This window comes from Trifolium pratense, linkage group LG7 (assembly GCF_020283565.1).
Source record: "Trifolium pratense cultivar HEN17-A07 linkage group LG7, ARS_RC_1.1, whole genome shotgun sequence".
Classification (NCBI taxonomy): domain Eukaryota; kingdom Viridiplantae; phylum Streptophyta; class Magnoliopsida; order Fabales; family Fabaceae; genus Trifolium; species Trifolium pratense.
The window spans coordinates 18,267,826-18,286,648 of NC_060065.1; the positions used below are offsets into that span (position 1 = coordinate 18,267,826).

Genomic DNA, 18,823 nt, shown 5'->3' on the forward strand with positions numbered 1-18,823 from the left:
TGTATTTCTGTTGAGACTTGTCATTTTCTGTTACATGTTAGTTGATTTGTTAGTTGATTTTCAGTTACATTATAAATACATACATACATACTAGTATTCAATATTCATTCATTCAACCACATTTAGATTTTTATTTCCACACACTCAACACTCATTCATCCTCTTCCTTTTTCCTTCAATCTTTTCTTTTTCTTTTTTTTTTCTTTTCTTCAAGAAGAGAAACACAAGATCATGGCTTCATTTCTAAAACATGTTCTTTTGGGACCCCTTATCAACAGTATCATCAAATTGAAGACCCTCAGGCATTTGCTAATGACCCTCTGGCGTGGTCGAGACCACTGGTTAGGTATTGCTCTGGCGAATTCTCCATGGCTGCTGTTCAGGAGAATGTGGATATGGAAGATAAGTGCCAAGTTGAAGTTGGCATTGATGCAATCATGTTTCAATGGTCATGGAGCCTATAGCTAAGATGCAGCAGTTAACTTCTTTTTCAAGGTTCCTTTCTTCCAACCAGGATTTCTCTATAGTCAAGATGCTCTATCCAGCCAGATTTGTGTGGCATCAACTGGGTTCTTTGAAATTTGTAAATCATTGTATGTTAAAATAATCTTCAAATAAAGCATGTTAGCTAAAGCACCCAGTTTAGAATTTGTTGGTATATATCCGTTTGAAGAATGCATATATTCATGTTGCTGGTCACTAGTATCTTCTTGGCCCTCTGAATGAAAAAGGATTGTCCGACACCGCTTGTCCTCTGAATGAAAAAGGAAAGGCATTACAAGTGCAGCCTTTCTTTGAATTCGTGCATGGTTTAGTGAGCTATTAAACTTGTCTAATTCCTTTGTACATAATGGAATCTGATTTTATAGACTCAACTCATATGAGAGTGCAAGGGAACTGGATTGTTCTGTGACGGTGGAAAGTGCCTCATAAGATTAAAGTTTTCGTGTGTAGACTGGTGAGAGGATACATACCAACACGCGAGAAATTGGCGCAGCAAGGGGTGTACTGTCCGGCGACTTGTCCTCAATGTGAGATGCTGATGAAAAATGATTTTTACTTTTGTTTTTGCTGTCCAAATGTCCAGGCAGTTTAGGAGGCGAAACTGGGAGCATGCTCAACCGAGAAATAAAAAAAAATCGCACAGCTGCTGCAATCACGCATGAGTTGGGCCTGATTTGACCATATTTCCAACAAAAAATTTTCCACTGCGCTAAAGTTAAATCTTACTTAAAATTTCCATTTTCGCCTTAAAATACATTGGAGCATCCCTTGTCCTTTTTTTAACAAAAAAAAAAAAGGCATATATAAGGTACTGTAAATTTTCTAGGTCATGAAAAGCCTTTTTTGCCACTCATCTGTTCTTTCTACTTTCTGTGCTGTCCTAAAACCATAAAATCTCAAGAGCTCACTGTGTTGCAAGAATAAAATGTGATTGGACAGCAAAGAAGAATGTGAGTGAGTGTTGAGTTAAACGTGGAGATAAAAAACTGAATATGAAATAAGGAATGAATATGTACAAATATATAAATCTGGTTATGTATAATGTATTTATGCAATTGTAGAAGACAATTGGGTGATATTAAACGATCTGCAATGTTACAATTTGAACTAGTTCTTTTCCCAAAACTAGGCAGAGGATGGAATTAAAGGACTTTATTCAATACTATAGTCTAATTCCAAACCCATACGTTGCTAGCTTAATTCAACTAGGATTGGATTAGCAGGTGCATGTGCAGGTACCTATATCTCAGATTTATTTAATTGATCAGGACACGGCAATCTTAGTTGATGCTTGAGGAAAAAATTTAGGCATCAAAAACCATATTTGTTTTTGTTTCAGATTTTCTGTGTATATGTTTGTGTGTAGAATGCAGCGCATGTTTAGTTCAACGATGCAGTTGATCATGTCCAGAGAGGGACCATCTTAGTGCAGGATTTTTAAGACTTTTTCTTGTCTGTATGATGCTAGGTCTGTGGCAAATATTGCATTGTTGTTTTTCTTGTAAAGAAAGTTTCTCTTGATATGTTTTTCAATTTCATTTTTCCAAATTCACTGGTTTATATGCAAGACGGGTCTTATCTTTCTAAAGCTGCATAGGAGTTACCTTGTTTGTGACAACAACAGAAAGAACATATGTATCTAGAGTAGCACTAATCCTTCAAGGTTGGTTTCTCCATAACAGTGAAGTCCTAGTCTTTGATCGATGTCATAAAAATTTGTTTTACGTTGGGTGCTGACCGCCTAACACAATCCTCTCATTTTATCCAAGTTTGGGAACGGTTATATATAGTTTTGCAACGAAGCAAACAAATAAAGGCTTAAAATAGTAAGACATCGTTTGATTCATTAGCCAACCCCATCTTGTGGAATACGGCTAGGATGTTGCTAAGGTCGTCGAACCTTCACTTTGCTGTAAATGTTGCAATACTTATAATATAACTAGAATAGATATACATGATACAGACTTCAACATCCACAGGCATAAAATCAAGAGGAAATTAACTATGATTGAATGAGATTGTACTAGCTTCATTTTGTACTTCCATTTGGAAAATTAAGGCAGAGACATAATCATTGTGACACTTACAACAGAACTGAGTAAATGAAAAAACAAATGGCATCTTATTTCCTAGCTATACATGTGTCACGCATTAGCGTTATTATAGAAATTTGTAAACTCTGATTGTCGAACTGTGTTATCGCAGCCTATATAGGAGTTGATCTCTGGCCTCACACCCTTCCCATTTGGCCTTTTGTCCAAATATACAACAATCACAGTTATATCATCATGATAACCCGATCTAAATCCATAATCTCGATTGCCATTGTTCCCACTAATACAATTACTCTTCAGAATCTCTAGAAGGTCATCATGATATGTTTTCCCCCTTTTTTCAGCCCCCTTCTCTAGAGCAGTGACAGGTCTTTCCGCGATTCTATCTCGTGGACTGTTGTTAACATCTCTAGCAGCCTTCAAATTTGAAATCAATTTCCAAAATCCACCAGATCCAAATATAATGAATCTATCAGTGTTTTTTAAGGCTCTTGAAGAAACATCTTGATGTGATGATAGCAAAGGAAAGGTGGAGTCACTACTTCCGACAATGGGATTTCGAATGTTCTCCTTTGGGTGAACTTTGCATTTTTCATATATGCATATCCTATACAGCTACTTGTCTCGATTAAGCCTTTAACTTCAATACTTCGGTAGCGACTACATAGGATTATTATAATCTGGATGCAATTCAGTGAATTCTTGTTGAATATCTGGATTTATAAAATTGTGATCTCTAACAATCTTTTTAACAACCAATCTATTAAGTTTAACAACCGAGTATACGTTGGCGAAAAATAGCGTCCCTCTCCATATGATATAAATCAAACAACCTGAACTAACAAAACTGTTCTGTACCTGACACTTATGAAGCATTAAGGCTAACAAAACTATCTCTAACTATCTTTGTAGTACAGAAATACCATCTATTTGGTTGAGGAACTTCCATTTCCTATTCTTCTATCTTGTATCATGTTTCTTTGTGTTTTTCTTTCTTTGTATGTTGGGATATAAGAGCATTAAGGCTAGCAAGATATGTGAGATTCAATTTTCCCCTCATTTTGTTGTAGAGATGTGTATTGTTACTGATTTGGTTTGTTTGAATCAACAAATCTTTTCATCTAAGTGTTCTGATTGACATAGTTATGTGTTTGATTTATAATAATTATATGATATGAAAAAGTCATTGCTAATCACTTTCCATTCTTCTATCTTGATGATTTATGAAGCCCTACTACAAAAATTATGTAAAGTGTAAACATAAATATTTAATTAACAGACTTGCCTCTTTCCAAGCAATTTCTTTGATGAAAAAAAAAAAACGGCCACAGCTTTTTAATATCCGAAAATCAATCAAACAATTCAGAATTATTATAGCACACTAATTGCTTGATTGAGTGTTTTCTACATATATACAACATTATTCATTAAATAGCTACTGTATATAAAAAGACATGGACTATCATATTTAGGAACCTTGTGGAACACCCTAATAGATTAAAATGGAAGATACTTCATATTTCATCAAAGCTATAAGACTAAACTCAATGTAACCCTATAAGACTAAACTCAATCCAACTTTGCATAGTTTGACATAATCGACCCAACACAACAACAAAACCAACAAAACAACTAGACACAAAAACCAAAGCTATACCATGCTGATAAACATACAAAAGCTAACCATTAATTCTCTTACTTTGAACCAAAACAAACCTGTTAGAGGCACAAAAACATAAGCCAAAAGACCAGAAAAAGGAACATACAGTATGTAGATACAAATAGCACTGAAACAACAAGCACAATCAAACAGTATAGCAAACTCCTAAAAAAAATAACTACAGTCCCCAATATACTACAGGCCTCATAGAACAAGCAAGGTATAGTCTTCAAACCACTTAAAATCCACTTCCAAGACAAATTTTATTTCCTCCATTAACTCTTTGTAATCAAAAGACAGATTATCAAAGATCATCGGATTCCTATTTGTGTGCCATATCAGAAGAAATCCCTTCTTAACTTTTTACTGCAAGAAGCCGAACTCAGACCAACAAACAACACCTATCCATCAGAACACATCATACCAAATTTTGGAGACAAAACTAGAATAGAATGCAAAAGAAGTTAAATTGGAGTTTCAATCCAAACCACACAAAACACACAATAATTTGAATCTTCTGGAGAATCACTCGACACCTCATGTTAAATTTTTTTCTCTTTCTAGCATGTTAAGTTCTTTGAATCCAGCTTCTACCGTCCCTTTCAATCCAACAATTTTTCCTTCAATTGCATCTTCAACCACCAATCTAAAAGCTCCGTGAAATTTTTCATTTCTTTTTCCTTTAACTCCTGTGATGTGACTTATAACAGCATTTTCTACATTTTTTTTTCACTGCCTCCATAAAAAAAACTTGGTGGATGGAAGAGATATCCATCTCACCTGAAATAGCTTCGAAACTTGCTAATAAAACCCTATTTTCCTCACTTGAAGAGTTTTGAAACATTTGAGCTATCTCTAATATCTCTTCAGCCTCCATCTTCCCATGGATTCTATGATCTTCAAACCCTTTGTCTTTTAAAAAACTTTCAAGCCAGGTTAACAATCGATCAAACTTTGAAATAACCAGTGACTTACTTTCTAGGCTATTAAGCATTACATCTGCTTTTGTGCTATCAGGACAGTTGAAAGGTGATGAAAAAACACTATCATCATCATGCAGCTCTTTCCGACATAGAGCACACTTTTTATCTTTACGACAAAAAAATTCCATACACAGTTGACAAAAGATATGTTTGCATTCTTTGGTGATGAATACTACAGGAATAAACTTCAACTCAGAGTAACAGATGGGACATGCTGCTTCCTTTTCTTCAAGCTTAGTATTTATCTTCTCCATGAGTTCAGAATTTCTTTGTATATCGCCTTTTTTCACCGCTAATGGAATGCTTGAAAGCATTTCTCGAAGCCTTAGGATGCATAGTTCTAGATCGAGAAATTGTTGTTTCTTTACTCTTTCTTCCTCGAGTGGTTGGTTACTAAGTTTCATATCCCTTAGTTTCTCTTTAACACGATGTTCAGCTATTAAGTAAAATCCTTTTTCTTCATCTGTGAGTTGAACGGGAATTGTTTTAACTATTTTTGAGCCAAAATGATATAAACTCCTGACCATTCAATTTTTTCCCATTCAGACCCTGACTTACCTGTTTCTTAATGCCCTGACATGCAGAAAACCCTTAGCCTAATTAGTCTCAATCATCCCATAATAATCTACACCATGAATCGGCCACAGATATGTAACAAGTGTGTCCAAAAGCTCAACACCCTCTAAACCCTTAACAGTTGTTAGGCCTCGTATAATTACAACTGGACCCACAGACCCACTGTGAGACTTATCACCACTTTTATTATGATCACTGATGCATAAAATATTATCTCCAATCCCCTTTTCTGCATCAAGCTTGCGAACAAGGGCCTGAGAAAGTTGAACATCTGCTTGTATTCGAACTGATAGGATGAGTCTTTAGAGCAGCTGTGAAATCACTTTGTTTATTAAAACCCCTTCCATGTCTTTTCTTTTTGCCATCTGCTTCCTCCTCTGAATTTGGTTCGCTAGCGTGCGCTGATTTGCTGGATGAAGAGGCACTTAAACCCGGATTTCTGCATTGATTGTAAATACAATATGCATAAGCAAGAAAAGGAAAGCCAGAGTGAGAGATGCACATACAAGAGTAAGTAAAAAAGAGGACAACTTACAGATCAAAAGTTCCACTCTGCAAATCAAGCAAAAAATCTTTTGCCAGCTGTCGAGCCCTTTCATTCCTCCTAAAATATATAAAGTAACAAAAATTAGAAACCACTTGTCTATCTTATAAGCACCCCCGACAAAAATAAAGCAGACCCATAACATGACAATATGTTCTGTTTTTATTCAGAACAGTAAGATTGATATAAAATACCTTTCAATGACTTTAAGAAAATTTGTTGGATGGTATTTATCTTTCAACCTATATAAAAAGGTAAAACAAGAAACAGAAAAGGAAATCAGATTGGTTGAACTTCAAAAAATATGGCGATTCGTACCTTCATAGTAAACATTTAAAGATTGAAAACTAAATTCTTTAGAGCATACACCACTCCTCATCCTTATGAGCATTGAAATAAGCTCTTTTTTGGGTAGAAATGTACTCTGATCTATATTCTTGATACCTAGAAAAATCAATCAGAAGTCATTTGTCAAGAAAGATCAGAAAATTTTCTGACATAACTTGAATTCTCAGAGATAATGCAAAAGATTATTTATGTTCTGCTTCAGCTGGTAGTATATCATCCTCAAGCTCCTGAATGAATTGCTTATAGGACATCAACCCTTCTCTAAAATAGGTCATAAATATACTAATGTTAAAATGCCAAAAAGATCAATTATTAGACAAAGTGAAATAAAGATAACTTGGAATCATAAAACAAGCAATAATATTAACAGTTTTCGATAAGTGTTACTTTCATTAGTTACTGAGTTAACTCAATTGTAGATGCACTTAAGCATTAAAGTGTCATAAGTAGATAATTAGCGTTGAACGCATAAAACAATTGTTCTATAAGAACCAGAAAAAACTGACTAGAAATTAGAAATAAAAGCACATCATCAACAATGCAATGCCAAGAAATTTTGAACCTAAGTGGCCTGATAAATCTAATTTAGGAATCTACAAGCAGCCATATAAAACAAATGTGGCGGTTCAATCAACAATGTATCTATGAAAGACAACAATTTTAAGGTAATAGTGATTCATTAGGGGTAATTACTCATACTCGTCCCCATACCCGCTCATTTTTATGGGTAATTACCCATACCCGTGTCCGTACCCAAAATGCAGGTTTTTACCCTACTCGTTGTGGGTATTTTTGCGGGTGCCCACTAGGGATGGGTCAAATTGCCATCCCTATGAAAAATGAGTGAAAGCTTTAAGATGGAAGAAGACGAAAAGGCAAATGTGATAATGAGAAATAATAGACTAGAAAGATACCCATGTGTTTCTTAAATGAGATCTGAACCGTTTATTTTAATCTAAAGGCTAGCAAGTTTCTCATCATTCTCATATAATTGATCAATCAAAATTACAAGAGCTCTTCAATAAAATTCTTAAAGGCAAGGACAATATAACAAACCGAAATGAATACATCATTTCTATAACAAACTGAAATGAATACATTATTTCTTCATGAGCTACTTCATGGAATTTCTACATATAATGAATAACTTTGATCAATATCACCCAGATCCTTGGTTGCTAGATCATAGTCAATAATTGCTATCAATAACATTGCTAATAGTAGAATAAGAATTAAGAGAAATTTATAATCTATGGTGGAAGATTTGAATGATTGTTAACTATATATAAAATGTAATGAATGAGCAGTGACAAAACGGACATAAATGAAAAATAACATAGCAATTTCTCAAGTGGCATAGTCCATATACACCATAAGAAATTTACAGTTGAGTCTCTCAAGGAGGTGACGTAGCATAACATAACATCTAGAAAGGTGATATCAAACTCTCGACATAGACTTCAGGTACCATATCATCATAGATCTTGTTTTGAAATTCAGGAAATTGAAAAGTATTATTTATGGAATCATAAACAACCAACATATATTTATATTCCCCCACACATTTGGCAAAAATCTCCATTAGTACTTGGTGATCCTCTGAAATATATAATACCTTGTTAATGCGAAGAACGCCCCATTCTTTAAAGTAAGGAACAGTTAACAATTTAGTCCAAGACTTTTCATTACCAAATTCTTTCATAATCCAAACATCAGCAAAACATTTCCCACTAAGAAGAAGGGACAAACAACCCCTCAATGTCCCTAAGGTAACAAAACGTGAAGTTCTTAATTGCACATTAGAGACGGGAGGTAGTGAAAGCTTTTGATATGACTCATTCTCCAAATCAAGAGAAACAATGAACTCTGATACCAACCAATTAACAGAGTCACTCACAAATATTCCCTCCCGATTATCCAATAATGATTGGCCGGACTCGAGAATTGGAAAATCTTGAATCCTTGTCCAATAATCTGTACCCAAAATATGAACACTGACTTCTCTTTTGGTACTAAGGGCATTAAAAGCAATAACCTTATAACTATCGACGAAACGGTCATACAATAATGTATATGAGATTGAAGTAATCGTCTCTTCTGGAAATTTCAAAGAAGGCAATATTATGAATTTAGATCTAATAGAAGGGTTAAACAAAAGAACTGAAGAATTATCTATCATATAACATAGTATACCGTCACAAGTGGAGACATAACCACCAATAGATTTTCCTTCTTTAAGATAGTAACTGGAAATAGTAGCGTCTTTGGAGTTGATGAAGATATTGGATATTGGGCATTGTAAATGAAGGAACTGAGAAGACTTTAGGAAGAGATGGTGGCGGTGGTCTTGGCATGATGATGATGTTGTTGACAAGCGGAGTTGCTTCTTAGCAAAATTACAATCTTCAGAGATAAGGGAATTCCATGACTTGCAGACGCAACGGAGTTGACTCAGTTGTTTCACCGAAAGTCTACACAGGATTTCTGCAACCAGATCCAAAGGAAGATGCAGTGACGGTTCTATCCGCCGTCGTCGAATCCGTGATGTTAGGGTTAGATCAGGTTGTTTCCGTCGTCGAAGTGGCAGTTTCCTCCTCAGAAGAAGCGCCGTTTTTTTTGCCATCAAAAATCGTAACGAGAAGCCAACCATTTTATTTTATAAATAAATCTATTTTGGTTTAATGTTTTTTAACAAATATATATACTAACATTTTTTTTTTTAGAAAAAAAGGTAAGATAGAATTCAAATTAATCTTTCATAAAAAAACAAATTATAAGAGAGAATTACTTTCTGCACCCCCTGAAATACTTCAGTCATCTCCAGAATTAGAGACTTAGAGGGTTTCTCTTGGGTCAAGTATAGGGTTGATATCTTGTAATCACTTATCATTGAAATCTCTTGGTCACCATAAGAGATTTGAGAAAAATGTAGAAATAGGGAAAATATATTTCTTGCAACTCTTTCTTATTGAATCTCATTGTAATCAATAAAGAAGTTTGATAGTGGAACGGAGAGTCTCTCTCCCCCAAAGTAGGTTGGTTTTAACTGAACTGGGTAAACAATTTTTCGTGTTCTTTATCGCTTTTACTTGTTTTAGCTATTGTGTTTAAATTGTTTATTCCATTTTTGATTTTGTTGTTTATTCGTTTGCTCCACACACTAAAGGATTTATTGGTGTGGTTATCTTCGGATTCACAACACTAACAATAACCGTAATTCTTTCTAAAGATAAAATAAAATGTGTTTACCTACGATGAAAACTCAAAATTCTCTTCCCCACGTTTCTTTTATCACCCCTGAAATTACGTCATTGTCCATACCTAAACAGTTTGAAAAATACATTTTTCTAGGGATAAAAGAAACGATGGGGTGGGGGGTGGGTGGGATTTTCTGAAAACACAACACATAAGCACTAAAGAAATGCAATTACACAGAAAAATGCTTCACTTGATATGCTAACTTGAAAAATTAAGGATATAAAACTTTAAGCTCCGATATATTCTCTAAAGGTCTTGTTTGAAAAACAAAGTGAGGATAAAATAAAAAGTTTTGGTTCAAAGTATTTTTTTTCTCTCGAGTGCTTTGATAACCAACATAGTGAGAATCAAAGGTCATTTGACAACGAGTATCATAACACTTGATATTTGATTCTTCGCACTCGAAGGTCCAAGACCATTCTTCAAAAGGACAGAATATCATATTAGGACTACACAAGTTCTTCCAACAAAACCAATTTACCAACCATAAATAAATGCAAGGTTAGACAATTGCAGGATAAGCTCAAACAACAGAAAGTGCTAAGAGAGCATCCAATTCTATAATAAATTGAGTTATATTGGTGTGAAGGTTCTTGGAAAATTTTAAGATTGGTCCTACCCTAATGCCACTAAGGCCCTAAAAGCTTGAAAAAGTAGAATGGAATGAAATACATGCAGTCACAATCAATCTTTACTTGGTCCAGTGGTGATTGGCGTTGAATTTGGTCCATAACTTACATGATTGAAAGCTTCAAATCATTTATTCCAGAACGATCCAAAATCTTTAAGTGGCGATACCTTCAGATAAAACATCAAAAGATTAGAGAGAAGTGAAAGAAGAAAAGGAAGTGAAAAAGTGGATTCTTGTATACGCGTGGCTTCAGCGGATACACAAACTTACCCTCCAGAATAGCTTACTCTCAATAAGGCCATAAGGAACTGCACCGAAACTTCTAGAATCATTGCTATTATATTTGTTATCACCCTCTACCCAAACGTGACCCTTTGGAACCTATAGAAACAAAGGAGGCACTTAGAAAACAAAACCTCAATAATCCATTCTGCAAATAGAAAGACGATCGAATGTTAAACTTGATAAATGAAGAAAATATTAAGCCCGTTCTTAAATGAGGAAGCCAAAACAGTACCAGTTCTTAAACCAGTTATTTTAACAAGTGACTTCAAACTACTAACAAAGCAAAACACATAATCAAATTCATAAAAAAGCCACTAAAAATGGGATATTTATTTTTGTTGAGAAATTGGCATACCACAACTGTCTCAAGCTTATTGCTGTTTTCGGGACTAGAAACATATGTAATTCTATCACCCTCTAATCCAACCAAGCACTTTGCGACAGTCTATCTAGGGTTGTGAGGTAGGTGATGACATGCGTCATTACATGAAAATAAGACAAATTTCAAGTGTTTTTTAGAAGAATTGTAACTCATTTCATGGAAGAATAATGCACTAGTTTGAAGATATTTGCAAAGGATGAAAGTAGCTGAAAAATGAAGAAAACTGCTAATATTCTGTTTACTTTTCGCCCCAGGCGAAAATTCCTGTGCCTGAGGCGAAAAGTCCCAGTTGAAAAACACCTCTCTGTTGCTATTTCGCCTGAGGCGAAAATTCCTGTGCCTGAGGCGAAAATTTCACCAGAAAAGTGCCTCTCTGTTTGCCTGTTCGCCTGGGGCGAAAATGTTGGTGCCTCAGGCGAAACTTCTGTGCCTGGGGCGAAACTTTTGTGCCTGAGGCGAAACTCTCATTTATTGACTCCGGTTATAAAAGGAAAACGCAGATCTGAGAACCGGGATCGAAATTAGCATTGGAAACATCAATTTTGAGAACTTTTGAAGATCAAGGAGTTTGGAGACAAGGATTTGAAGGTGGAAACACATCAAGATCATCTTGTAATCATGCTTTCTTTCATTTCTTTGATTGTAATTTCTTTAATCACTATGTGTAACTAAATTACCATGATTGATCCTTAGGGGATTCTTATTATTATTTCTCTTGAACTATGTGATTATCATATGTTATGATTAATGAATTACGAGCAGGGCATCACGCAACAGAATTGGAGAACGGCAATAGCGCAACAAGCAGGAGGAGCATCATATGTTATCTGGTTTTATTTTATTCTCTATGTTGCTTATTGTCACAATTATGTCGAGCTAAATTTCCATGATTGGTCCTTAGGGAATTCTAATTTCAATTTATCTCGAACCATGTGATTATCATTTGATATGATCAATGAGTTACGAAGTTAGTTTTTTTGATTATTCCTGGTGCTTAATGCTTTGTATGAATTCGCGACTTATATGATGATTTCAATGATTTGTTTTACTATGACAATAGGGATAACTCATCGATCTAGGAATAATTGATCAATTAGCTTTCACTTAAGACATTTCGGATTGTTAATTGAGATTAACGGATTAAAGTTTATATTCCTCAATTGATCATAGATTACCTAAGACATTAGGAATCGATGATCAAGGGAGAGGATTATGTTACCAAGACATTGGACATGATATTAAAATAGTGTACTCCACTTTGGTCAAACACAATATGTCAATAGCTTCAACAAATAAAAACTACATAAAATACCATATTATTCGATAAAATGCTTAATTGACTCGGTAAATCAAAAATCACAATTTATTTAAAATGACTCTAAATTAAACACTAAATTAATAAAATGATATTAAAACTTCATTAAAAAGACTAAAAATAGAGACTGGTATGAGGATTCATCAGTAGGCGTAAAACTACAATATCTCCGTTGAGCAACTTTACCAAATCGAGTTGAGATCCTTTCCGTAAGAAAGATGGTTGATGTCGCATCGATTGTAGGGAGCATGCTATGACCATAAGTCTGCAGAATTGGAACTGACAAGTTATTAATCATGAAAATGAATATGTGATAAGTTGAAAGAGTAATCATGCTTACGATAACAGGACTAAATTGTCAGTAACATGTAAAACGCAGAAGCACTTAGCAACTAAGAATGCTGTCTCCCGTGCTTCTTTAATAGCAAACCTAAATGGCCCCATGTTTCTAAATACTGTAATTGCCTTTTTCATCTTAGTCGGTCTTTAGACCGGATATTCAGTTTTAAATTTTTTTGGATTATTTGTATAATTTTTTTTATAGGATAGGAATAATTTAATAAAATATTACATAATTTATAATGGGATTTTTGCACTCTTAAACAATTAAGTTGCTCATAGTAGTAAAATCGTTCATTTATTTATTTAATGAGATTTTCTTTTGTCATCCTTACCTATCTATATGGAGTGGAGGAAGATTTGGTGAGGAAGTTTTTTATAACGTGCGGACGATATTTACAAAATTTCTTAATTTTTTTTCTCCAATTTTATAATATCCGCTACTTAAGTAGTAGAATGATAAAATTGAAAACATGTAGGATGCGCAAGAAGTAGATAGGACGAGAAAAAGAAATTCTTTTGAAAGCTTTTGAAAAGCTTTTTAAGCTAAAGTAGAACTATGTGTTTATATAGTGTGGTATCAAAATCACTCTTCCCTAGGATGATGCAACAATTAGGGTAAACTATTTATTTTTACTTTTTAAAGCTTTTGAAAATCAACATGAGTAAAATAAAATAATTTTTCAAAGGAAAGTTTTAACTTTTAAGTGTTTGAGATGAGTTTCAACAGAGTATTAGTTCTAGTAAATGTTAATGTTGAAAACTTCAAATCTTCACATGTATTATTGTCAAAAAAAAAAAAAAAAAAATTCTTCACATGTATTTATAGAATTTCTATGACATACATTGTTAAGGCTCGGCTACAATTATTTGACCTTGGTTTGTCCTCTATTGAGCAGTGAAATTATATTCGGTGCAGTAATAAATCTCAACCATTGATTTTAAAACTACGTGATAAATGATGATTTAATACATCAATCACACTATATTGATTTTAAAAATCATTTTATAGTGTTCATAATTTAAAAGAGAAATGTAAGCTCTCCCCTGCAAAAAAGAGAGGTCCAAAAAGCTTGCAAAAATAGCATAGAATTGAAAAATTGCACCTGTCACTCCGAGCTCAAACCCAAGTTAAGGTGATTCGGTTTGCACCACAATAAACCATAAATTACAGATTAGGTGATTCGGTTTGCACCACTATAAACCATAAATTTTATACACAATATCATGTCTAATGTTCAATTTTTGAGAGCTACAAATGAATACTTAATTAGTAAGGTAAGCTGTTCATATAATAAACAGAAAAAATGTAGCAATTTTAACATAAGGCGATTAAAATGCATAGTTTTAGTGAGTGAGCTCCAGATCGCAAAGAAAATGGTTGGACATGGTCCGCAAAGGCAATGTTTTCCCTTTCGAAATGAAACAAACAGTGATGTTTCTCAAGATTGTAATTTGTAACTTACATGATTGAAAGCTTCAGATCATTTTTTCTCGAACGATCCAAAACCTTTAAGTGGCCATACCTTCAGATAAAACATCAAAAGATTAGGAAGAAAAAGAAGGGAAAAAGGAATTAGAGCCTTGTGTGTGTGGCTTCAGAGTATATGCACAAACTTACCCTCCAGAATATCTTGCTCTCAATAAGGCCATAAGGAATTGGACCAAAATTTCTAGAATCGTTGCTATTATATTTGTTATCGCCCTGTACCCAAACGTGACCCTTTGGAACCTATAAAAAGGAAGGCACTTAGAAAACAAATCTCAATATGATTCAGCAATGGAAAAAACCATTATTAATAAAAAAATTGACCATACCACAACTGTTTCAAGCTTATCATCACCGTTATCGGGATCAGAAACATATGTAATGCTATCACCCTCTAATCCAATCAAGCGCTTCGTGAAGATCTTGCTAGGGTTATGAGGTGAGCGATGAACTACAATATCTCCATGAGCAACTTTACCATATCGAGTTGAGATCTTTTCAGCAAGAAATATGTTTGGTGTCAAATCGATTGTAGGAAGCATGCTAGGACCATAAGTCTGCAGAATTGGAACTGACTAGTTATTAATCATGAAAACGAATTTGTGATAAGTTAAAAGAGAAATCATGCTTACCATAACAGGGTTAACCAGGTAGTTTTTCGTAACATGTAAAACGCATAAGAACTTTACAACTGAGACTGTTTTCTCACATGCTTCTTTAATAGCAGTCCTCAATGGCCCCATGTTTCTAAATACCGTTATTGCCTTTTTCCTCTCTCCAAGTATGAATCTTGAATGTTGTTATCCGTATCGAAAGATAAATGTTTCGTTCACCGGTAGCAACTAACAAAAACCGAGAACATGTCAGATGTGAGTGTTGGGATAAAGCATGCATGATTTGAAAGACATCAGCAGTAATTAGGAGGTTTTTATATAACTCTAAATTATCTGCTGTCCAGCTTTTTCTTCCAAACAGCAAACACATTCTAAACAACTTCTACATGAACTTTAGAAAGTAGAAACTCCAATATCAATCGATCATTTTATTTTTAAGAAAGAAATTAAACATTACGAAACATATCAAAGTTGTGAACTAGGCAGAGACCAGTCACTTTTATACCCCAATTCAACTAACAGTAATAATATATGAAACTAAAACTAGGATCAAGACAGAGAAAGATAGACCAAGCTTAGTCATTGAAAATAAATAATGAAATGACATGCCACAAGAACATGTGGTTAACCAATGACAAAATTAAAGAACGGCGAATTTCAAATCAGACCATTAGGCTGCAAGAGGGCGGAATCCTCAATAGGATTGAAATTTGAAAAAGGTGTCGGATTATTACTTAACAGACACTTTTTCCCAATCTATTTAGCTTAGTGAACCATAGCTCCAAAACCCCTGAACTAAACAGACCCTAATGGACTTTCTACAATCAAAGATCAGACAAGGCATCTCAAGAATATTCAATTCAACACCCACTCTAAACCACTCGCAAAGTAAGCATAAAAAATTGAAATGCAAGGTTCTATTTTAAAGACAATCTATAGATACCAACCAATCAGTGGCTGATCTTGCCCAAAATATTATAATCGAAATTTATAAAACTCATGTATAATTACTTTTTCGGTTAAACCGTATGATTATTGGAAGGATGATTTTGAAGTGTCAATGTTGAAGCTATGCAGTTTTCATCTTTGTCAGAAACTTTCTTGCATCCATTTTCTTATGTTTAACCATTGTATCACCCCTAAAAAATGCACAAATTAATTACTAATAAAATAAAACTAGTAAACCACCAAATCAGCCCCTGATTTTGTAAGATACTCTAAAATAGATCCCTAAATCTATAAATATTTCAAATGAATCCCCAACTCTTTCAAATTTTACTCATTAGTTCTTCAAAGAATATGTTAGGACTTAATTGAGAATAAGTGGATAAACTTAATGATCAAATTGATGATAAGTTATAAGAAATAAGGACTTAAATTGACAGTAAGTAGTTGAATATAGTGACCAATTTGACATTTTTATAGAGTCAGGACTAGTGCCCTACAAAGACAGAGACTAAGTCCTCCCTACCAAGTCCAATGCCAATCACCACAGGACCAACTAATGATCTCGACTAACTTGTAGTTTTACTCAACATTAATAAAATAAGAAATGCTAAAACAAATTACTTATTCAAAGGAAACTAAAGCTCCTCTCTAATTTGAATCTGTGTACTCTAATTTGAAAAGGAAATTAAAACTAAAAATGAATTAAAACCAGAAATAATTAGGCAACGGTTTGATAACAGGAGGAAGGAAATGCAGAAAAGCAAATGGACCGAAGCAACAAGTTATGTGCGCAAAGAAAAATATGGAATAGACCTGAAACAGAAAATGCAGAAAGATGCGAGATGGAACGAGTGAAACTGTGAAAGTTATGTACACAAACAAACTCAGTTTACGTTTGTACGTGATATCAATTCAGCGAATCAAAACTGAGAGATGGAACTCAAATCAACATAATTTCATTAGAAATTTGCAGCAGATTCACAAACAAACTCAAATAAATCGCAGAATCATTAATTGGTAACTCGAAAACTTACCTTTCAAATTGAGTTCAGAACCGTAGATGAAGATGAACGCGACGGTAACGGCAACGGCGGTTTGAACGGACGGCAGCTTGAGGATTTTTGCTGTGAATTAACAGGAAGGACATGGAAACAGGACGCCTAAGGTTTTTGGATTGAGTAAACAGTCACTTTCATCCCTGAAAGTGTCGCTCGCTGTCATAATAGTCCCTGAATGAACGGAAATTAAAAAAATGTCCCCGATTGTTAATTCCGTTAGTCAGTTTAGTCCAAAACGTTAAACATCAGTTAACTATGATGATATGTCCTATGATTTGGCATCTGACTAGGATATTTATTGATTTGTTGGACTTTTTTATGTCCACATGGTTTTTATTTTAATTAACATTAATTTAAAATGAAAACATAATAAAATACCTGAAAAAAATAAAATAAATACATACATACACAAACCATCCCCAAATCAAGAAAACCTACCCAGAATTCATCACCAAAATTCATCCTCACCCACCAACCACACATAAGAAAATGTGAAGAACATTGCTATGCATCTGAAGGTAAAAAAAAAATGTCATACTAGAATTTCACTTTCCAATCTTAATGCATCAAATTCAATATTTATCTTACTCTTGGACTTGTTGTTGCGCTGCTGCTGGCAGAGGCGTGGTTTGATGTGTATTGGAATAGCTGTTGCAGAGGGTCTTGGAGTTGTTGCTGCGGTGGCGGCGGCAGAGGATCGGGATTGTCTTGGAATAGCTGTTGTGGATGAGGATCTTGGAGTAGCCGCTGCGGATGAGGATCTTGTACTTGTTGCTGCGGAGGAGGGTTTTGGACTAGGTGGTGTGGAGGGTCTTGGATGTTTGTTGGTGGTGGTGATGTGTATTGTTATCGGTGAGGAGTGGTTTAATTTGTATTGTTATTTTTAATCTTTTAAAAATTAATATTAATTAAAATAAAATATGTGGGCATAAAAAAGTCCAACAAATCAATAAATATTCTAGTCAAATGCCAAATCATAGGACACATCATCATAGTTAACTGATGTTTAACGTTTTGGACTAAACTGACTAACAGAATTAACAATCAGGGATGTTTTTTTAATTTTCGTTCATTCAGGGACTACTATGACAGCGAGTGACACTTTCAGGGACGAAAGTGACTGTTTACTCTTTTTGGATTTCATTTATATTAAGGGTATTTTAGTCATTTCGGTGTGTAACCAGGTTTTTTTGGGGTGAGTAAAAAACAAATCTAATATTTGGGATATCTATATAGAGAATACTTAGATCAAGTATCATAGGAGTATATCCTTTTGATCTTGTTCTTACTTAAAATTTGATAAATCAACTATTTTTTTCATCTCACTTTTTAAGAAATTGTTCTCAATTTAAATAAGATGTTGATGTGTCAAATTTTAAGTGGAGAACATGACCAAAAGGGGTGTATGGTATTTGACCTAAATTTTCTCGTTTAAAAAAAAATTCATAGCCTATTTTTCAAATGTTATTTCAAGTAGCTTATGAGCTTATATCTTATAACTTATCATTTTTTCTTCCAATTTTACCCCTACCATCTTATTTGAAAAATTTTAAATATTGATTAAACATAACTTTTTTATGTCATTTCATACGTATAGGCTAGTTCAATCGCTAACTTTACCAAACACTACAAATTACATCAGTTAGCTTATTTGCTATAAACTAGTTTATCTGTTATTTTTACCAAACAAAGCCAGAGGATGAGAGAGAGTAAAAATATAATAAAAATGTGAGAGAGAATTATCCAAAAAATTGTTAATTTGAGTTGTTTCTAAGGAAAATTCTTTGATAGACACAAATATAAATATGAGGTGTTAGGCACACTCACATAAACAA

At 34.1% G+C, this 18,823-nt stretch overlaps 2 protein-coding genes and 1 pseudogene across 13 annotated transcripts; all 3 read right to left on the reverse strand.

Annotated features, from left to right (window-relative positions):
- Positions 1 to 4,191: 4,191 nt before the first annotated feature.
- Positions 4,192 to 9,346, reverse strand: LOC123894600 (F-box/kelch-repeat protein At3g23880-like). Of its 8 annotated transcripts, none has more exons than XM_045944640.1 (5): positions 8,285 to 9,346; positions 6,766 to 6,930; positions 6,516 to 6,563; positions 6,313 to 6,381; positions 4,192 to 6,216 (listed from the first exon to the last, which is right to left on the reverse strand). In XM_045944640.1, the coding sequence occupies exons 1-2, from the start codon at positions 9,317 to 9,319 to the stop codon at positions 6,910 to 6,912; spliced, it is 1,056 nt and encodes a 351-aa protein (XP_045800596.1). In that variant the 5' UTR covers positions 9,320 to 9,346; the 3' UTR covers positions 4,192 to 6,216; positions 6,313 to 6,381; positions 6,516 to 6,563; positions 6,766 to 6,909. The 8 variants fall into 8 exon arrangements, with proteins under 8 accessions (XP_045800596.1, XP_045800597.1, XP_045800600.1 ...); XM_045944641.1 differs by having other exon boundaries at positions 6,691 to 6,930; XM_045944644.1 differs by lacking the exon at positions 6,766 to 6,930 and adding an exon at positions 6,689 to 6,765 and having other exon boundaries at positions 8,285 to 9,345.
- Positions 9,347 to 10,250: 904 nt separating this feature from the next.
- Positions 10,251 to 12,895, reverse strand: LOC123894601 (annotated as a pseudogene).
- A 1,081-nt stretch (positions 12,896 to 13,976) lies between these two features.
- Positions 13,977 to 17,715, reverse strand: LOC123894602 (mitochondrial inner membrane protease subunit 1-like). 5 transcript variants are annotated; one of them, XM_045944646.1, is made up of 7 exons: positions 17,577 to 17,715; positions 17,427 to 17,500; positions 16,965 to 17,159; positions 15,001 to 15,210; positions 14,698 to 14,925; positions 14,501 to 14,611; positions 13,977 to 14,405 (listed from the first exon to the last, which is right to left on the reverse strand). In XM_045944646.1, the coding sequence occupies exons 4-7, from the start codon at positions 15,109 to 15,111 to the stop codon at positions 14,364 to 14,366; spliced, it is 492 nt and encodes a 163-aa protein (XP_045800602.1). In that variant the 5' UTR covers positions 15,112 to 15,210; positions 16,965 to 17,159; positions 17,427 to 17,500; positions 17,577 to 17,715; the 3' UTR covers positions 13,977 to 14,363. The 5 variants fall into 5 exon arrangements, with proteins under 5 accessions (XP_045800602.1, XP_045800601.1, XP_045800603.1 ...); XM_045944645.1 differs by lacking the exon at positions 17,427 to 17,500 and having other exon boundaries at positions 17,577 to 17,713; XM_045944649.1 differs by having other exon boundaries at positions 14,001 to 14,405; positions 15,001 to 17,159.
- Between the last annotated feature and the right edge of the window lie 1,108 nt (positions 17,716 to 18,823).